The sequence below is a fragment of the Bombus fervidus genome, chromosome 8 (assembly GCF_041682495.2).
Source record: "Bombus fervidus isolate BK054 chromosome 8, iyBomFerv1, whole genome shotgun sequence".
Lineage (NCBI taxonomy): Eukaryota > Metazoa > Arthropoda > Insecta > Hymenoptera > Apidae > Bombus > Bombus fervidus.
In genome coordinates, this window is record NC_091524.1 from 8,847,786 (window position 1) to 8,854,363 (window position 6,578).

Consider the following 6,578-nt stretch of genomic DNA (forward strand, 5'->3'; position numbering starts at 1 on the left):
GTCGACAACCGAGTTTTATCGCATTGTGGCCGACAGTGTCGTCGCGTTTGTTTAAAAATCATGGGAAAGCTTGTCGCCGCGTGTGTCGAATGCAAATGCTCATTTATTTACACGCGTTTAATGAGTCTTCGTTTCGCCATTCCCAACTTTCAGCGGTGAACTTTCCCATGATTTTTGCTTCATCGTGCATTTGGTTTATGAAAATCTACGTAACGGATTGAATTTTCCAGCGGCCGACCTACGTGCACACAACAAGAAGATGCAGCTGCAAAGACAGAAATCACTCTCTGGCAAGATGTCGCGGAACCGTGACATTACTTTGACTCCTCATGTCTTCAACTATGACAATCATCATTATCAATACCTGAAGTACACCAAACGTGCCAAGGTAAGTTCGGTTTTATTCGAAGACCTGTTTGACGACTTGCATTTATTTCTAATATAAGATTTCCCACGTTTTCCTTAACTGTTGACCTTTTAAAGAAGACTTCAGATCGATTGACTGTCTAGAATCGCCATTGTAAATAGATTCGACTAAATTTACGATGTTTATTGCAATTCATTTATGCAAATGCTTCGTTATTGTTTCAATAATGATGATTCAAATTTATGATACATATGGTAACTATTACAACCTAATATCAGCTAAAAAGAATAATAAATTGTTCGACATTTTTCTGAGGAGTTTCGTTTCTTTCGGAACGTACTAAATATGAAGTTAATCCTAATAGAACTTTCGTCAATTGGCTGAAACAATTCCAAATAAGTTAACTGCTCGAAAAACAGGTTACCAAAGTAGTTTAACTTCTAAACTTTCCTCAAGCTCCTATAACATCTAACACAATCTCCGCCAAAATGTATCCGTAGCAAGATCAAAAGTGGGGTTATCCGATGCCAGTAGCCGCTGAACTGATATCGTAATACCCGTAATAACCCCATGATGTAACGTGTACTATCCATTAAACAGATCAACCGAAACTTCCATCATAGTTTACAATAACCTAACGTAACATCTCTTACCACCTATGCAACCAGTAATCAACCTTTATAATCAAAGTTTCCGAACACGGTGGAAGCAACAAATTTTAATTACAACATTCGCGGTGTGTACGTAGGAGATCAACTGGCGTTTTCACCCCGTTGTAATAACGCGATAATGCCTCGCGCTTATAACGTAACCTAATATACAGAGAACCGTGTTCCGACTATCGTTTTCGGCCGGTTGTTGGCCACCGTGGCGAGGATATTAGTCAATTAAACGGAAATTATGACGTATAATCGTCTCTGGTAGGGATGAGAGAACCGGTCGAAAGGAGGATACGGCAAAACTGTTGGTTCGCGTGGCGTAAACACGGAAGCCACCGGGGATGGCACCGGATAAAACCGCGAGAACGGGAAACAGAACCGCGTGGCAGTCAGCAATTTCGGATTCTGCTGAATCGCGTCGCATCCAACCCTATACTTCGCGCGAATCATCGCCACGATCGCGATTTTCGGAGCTAGTTCGCGAAACATCTTCCATTTCGAGACATCGCGTTCCTTCCTACTTCTGTTCCTTCCTTATACGATATTCGTGATGATATTCTTCCGGAGTTTCTCTTCGAAAAGAAGCTCTTTAATGTTTGAAAAGTTAACAATTAATTCGAACAAAAGCTGTCAAATCGAATTGTCTAATCGTATTTAGATATGTACCGGAAATTTTTATTCCTAAAATCTTACGATCTAGAGAGTAGCTTTGTTCAATCGTAATTCAAGCAAGATTGTGTATATAGAAAAAGGCATTTTCAATCAGGTAAAAGCATATTGAAAATTGGTGTTCCAGAACGCAATTCTTATTAAATATTTAGATAGGCATAAAAATATTTACATAGGTTTGGAATCCAGGTTTTAAAGGAACATACTGGAAATGGGAATTTTATTAGGGTGCAAGAAGAAACTATGATCTTTTTTCTTCTTGCAAGGTACTAAAAGGTGAAGGAAGTGTTAAGAAATGAAGAAGAGAGCATTAAAAATAATATGGTTACTTTTTAATGTATTTGTTAATGAAGGGGATGAACGGAAATGTTCTTAGTTTATGATTAAGATGGAAAGTTTCTTATCTTTTGATTAAAAAATGAAATAGAGAGTAATTAAAATTCACTTATCTTATTTTTTTTAAATATTTCAAACTTAACCTTGACTACATATTCAATTATTGTTTGATCGTACATATAACATATTGATACATATTAAAGATCAACGGTTCTACCATTAAATTCTCAAATCTCAAATTAAAAGTGTAACTTTTACCTTTACGTATTACTAAACTAAATATCGAACGAAATGCCAGACGTACGGATTCCTTCAAATAAAAAAGAAAGATAAAAAAGATGCAACATAAATGACCAAATTCTTCTCTCGATTTCTCTGATTCCAACATCACCACTCGCTCTAACAATGATCGCCTGTTTCCACGCTTCCATCTACCCCCATTGGTCAGCAACGGGATTCAAATTAATGGTTCACCCTGTCTTTCTCTCGTTGAAATATTCGCGGCGTTGTTTTGATTTACAATCGTTAATTCAATCGTCACGTAAACAGTTATGGTTTCGTTTATTTCGTCGACGGAGGCGATGGAGGAAAATTCTCGCGACCTGAATATTTCAACGGGACAGGGATTTTAAACGGCCGTCATTACTATTCGTATTAGGGGCTATGAATTATTTAAGTTGGAAATCACAGATTCGCGAGATGAACAGCATACTGTCAGGCTAAATTGCAAAATAAATCTGGTCCGAGGGGTTTAAATCGCTTTCCATTTAACCATTCGCGAAACCACCCCTTTACTCCTCAACATTCTCCTCCGCTTTCCCTCTTGAATCATACTCGTTATCCTATTTCATCCGACGAAATGGTGAAACTATACGCGTCATAGAGTCTCATGACAATTTTCTATAGCTTATCAACGTGGATGATCCGCTTTTGATAGATCGTGATGTGTAATGGTTGAAAGTATGAGAATTCAGGTAGAACTGATGCGTGGGAAGTAGCTTACTTCCTATTTAGAAAATTAGAAAGTACTGGAGATCTTCATAATTTGTTGTATTAGCGGAGTTTATGCGAATTTATATTATTTTCATGAATACAACTATGCAAAGATTTGTTTCACTGTTTCATATTTTCTTTTTTTTTTTTTTTTGCATATTATGTGCATTCCATGTATTTGCAAGATATTCGAAGGTGAAATTTCTCGCAGAAGTTGACTTATGAAGAGATTTATTGCAATTTTTATTTGTAGTTTTGCGTTACAATTTGTAAAAACTAATTTATGTATTTATAAAAATGTATACATATATGTCTATAAATACATATATTCATATATTTATAAATATGTGATATAAGTTTCTAATCAATTCAATAAATCAATCTCCGTAAATATTTCAGCAGATATGTCTGGAATAAGTAGCACATATTTTTACCTGACCTACTTGACCGAGTCGTCTCTTATTTAGAAATACTTTCAAGAATTATTGATGAAGTCAACGACACAGACAAGTCAAAAGAATAGCTTAATTCGTCTTTTCAGACTGAGAAGTTAAAATTAAGGAAAATATTTGTTGACGAGAGGATGGACATGTTTTGACACACCTTGTTAGCCTCCAGTTGGATAACGATGATGAATCTAGGTTAAAATAATACCGAGCAGCTAAATTTCCTGTTATAGAGTCTTTAATCCTTTTAGATTCTAGTCTCGTAAATTCCATGGTGCTAATCCTTAGAACGCTAAATTTCAAGCTCCCAAGATATATAATCCTAAATCCCAGGAACCTAAATTCTAAGGATCTACATTTTAGAGATACGATTCTCTAGAGCCCAAAATCTACCAGTTTAAATTCCACAGCTTTTTCTTTTTTATCTTACAATCAGAATAAAAATGTCAATATTCCAACCAATAAAATCTTACTATCCTTAGCCATAAAATTCTGCATTTAAAAATCCCACCATCTCGAGGTCCCTAATTCCAAACCTCCAGTCGTTAAAAGCATCCGCAATCCCTACACTTAAAAATCTGACAAAAATTAGCAGTTAATTCGACAAAATTGCAGATTGAAGATTCCAACGATCGCATTGCAACATATTCCTATCTTTTAACCCTCGATATCGTATAATCTAATGTTCCAGCTATGGATAACAAGCAATAAATTTTTCGTCAAAACATTCTCGAATGAAAATTTACCAATTTTTTAAATTAGAAACATCAAATTCGTTCGATGAAGATATTCCTATCAACCGAATAAAAACTCATCTCACTAAAAATTCATGGTATACTTCGAAAAGTGCTCAACCTTGAAGCACTCTGTACAAGCCACCCTGTGCGTTGTTCGAACCAAACACGATAGCATTTCGTTAACAGCGTTCGAGTCTTCGTCCCTGACACGACGACTTACACGCTAGGGAATACCTGTGCTTTGCGGGCTTTCTATAACAGCGACCTTGTAATTTAAGGTTGAAGGTAGGCTGTGGCACGGGAACCGCTCGATAAAACACCAGCAGTGATAGAAGTCTCACGAACGTAGGGGTTGCAGTGGAATCGACCTGGCCACCCCTTGATTTACGCGACCCAGTCGATTCTGCTTACTTCTTTTTCCCTCCTTTTTCTTCCCCTCTTGTGTCTTACGCGGGTCCTTTTCCTTTTTACGTCTCTCCACCCATTCTCTCGACTCGAGAAAATTTATGTATCGATTATCTTTACGATTTTCATTGTCACGCGAGTTCAATGGATGTCGCAAATCTAAATCAGACGGATCCATTTATCCCAAACTTCTTTTCTCGTCTCTTGTTCTTGTTCCCGATGTTTTCTATGACTTCAGCTACTGCTCAAGTTACAGCTGGATATTAATATCTCGTCCTGAGAGCAAGATACTTGCTCTTTGGTTAGATTCGTTGTTCAACGTTGAAGAATTTTGGTAAATCACATGCGGATTAAATAAACATCGTCGTCGTTTCTTACTTTTCATTTAATATAGCTCGTGTCTGTCATTGTGCAATATATAAATATATTGCAATTTGTCGTAATTCAATGTTTTAATGCTTGGTATACCAGACTTGGACCATTTTCGAAGATCTCATTCGTAGTACACTCATATAGTAATTTTCTTCTTAATATTTTCTTAAAATTCTTGAAACTGCAACATTTATTTCATATTAAAAAAATTCTTGTAGGAAGACTATTATATATAAAGTTATAGTCTATAAAGATCGTAAATCTGTTGCCCATAAATTAATCTATAAAGACCATTTACCCATAAATTCAAAGATGATAAGTATATCTTCGCGTACAGTAGAACTCCTTTTATATGAACCTGTCGGGAAACAAGTTTTTCTCCCCACCATCTCTGATTTTTCGTTCAGTTAATAGGAGTTCGTGTTCGTATCAGAGAATTCCACGAGATATTTCCTGTTAAATATATGATAATGTTGCAAACTTCTATCAACTGCAAAGCATATGAGCGTGTTACATAACTCGTGTCCTCACTCTTTATGTCTTGTTGTTACACGTTCGTATAAGTGGATTGACACTCGGCGGTAGTTCAAATAATAAGAGTTGAGCTAAAGTTCAGTTTATCAGACGCTACTAAAATTTTCTTCCTATAAATGCGAATACAAACAAGCGGATTTGCACTGTACGCTATTTCGTATCTTGCTTGTTCTATCATACTGTAATATAATTCCTTAAGCTTCTGCTGCAATCTTCATCAAACCCTAAACCCTTAACAAATCAGAATACTCTAGTTGCTTGAAACTTGAAACTTCTTTCCGCAATTCCAACGATTCTCGTCCACGTCGTCGTGTCTGCTATTCTCTTTTTCAACCCTCCGTTCAAACGTTCGTCACCCTGTTCTGGAGAGAAGGCGATTTCGATCCAGGGGTAGCACAATAACTGCATTTCCCCTTTTCCCGTCCCGTCAACTTAATACGCGGAACCTTTGTTACCGGGGCAAAAACAAACTGAACGTATCCAACAGCCCTCCGTGATCCCGCCTCTCGTATTTACCCCATTTCCGCCCTTTCCGTCCGTATAAATAGACGGAGCTCGAGCTACCAAGAGAAGAAGCAGTGGTATGGTGTCTTTCATCGTTGGATCGAGGATCTGCATGTCACGTGGAACGACTCGTAATTTCCTGAAAACGTTATCGCTGCGTCAAAGATCGTTCTCCGTCGATATCCGTGGATTTATTTTAATCGCTTTCGAAGAAAGTGATTCGACGCTTCGTAAATTGGTAAATTTCGTTTCACTTTGTTTCAAAGTTGATGTAGCGTCGTGGAAAATCGAAAACCGAGAAGGCGGTAGTTTTGATAATATAATTCCATTCGACATCTTCGCTACTAATTAGATTGGATTTTTAACGACGACTACAGACGAAACTGTTGAGTTTTTCCTTTGACGAAAAGAACATCGATAAAAGATGTTAAGATGTTAATTGAAGAAATTTAAGGATTCGGAAACAGACTGCGTGGAAGGGTAAGAACATTAGAGAAACAATTTCAAGTCAGTAATTGCAGAAAGAATATTATTGAGAGAACAGTTCGATATAAAT

The 6,578-nt window shown here is 36.9% G+C and overlaps 2 protein-coding genes across 2 annotated transcripts in view; both read left to right on the forward strand.

Moving 5' to 3' along the window:
* Window positions 1-6,578, forward strand: part of Cow (Proteoglycan Cow) — a 227,279-nt gene that overhangs the window by 199,537 nt on the left and 21,164 nt on the right. Inside the window, exon 6 of the mRNA XM_072009235.1 lies at window positions 231-388. Within this exon, the coding sequence (XP_071865336.1) occupies window positions 231-388 (158 nt within the window). The remainder of the gene's footprint in view (window positions 1-230; window positions 389-6,578) is intronic.
* Window positions 1-6,578, forward strand: part of LOC139990206 (uncharacterized) — a 145,639-nt gene that overhangs the window by 103,223 nt on the left and 35,838 nt on the right. The gene's annotated exons all lie outside the window — the stretch shown is intronic.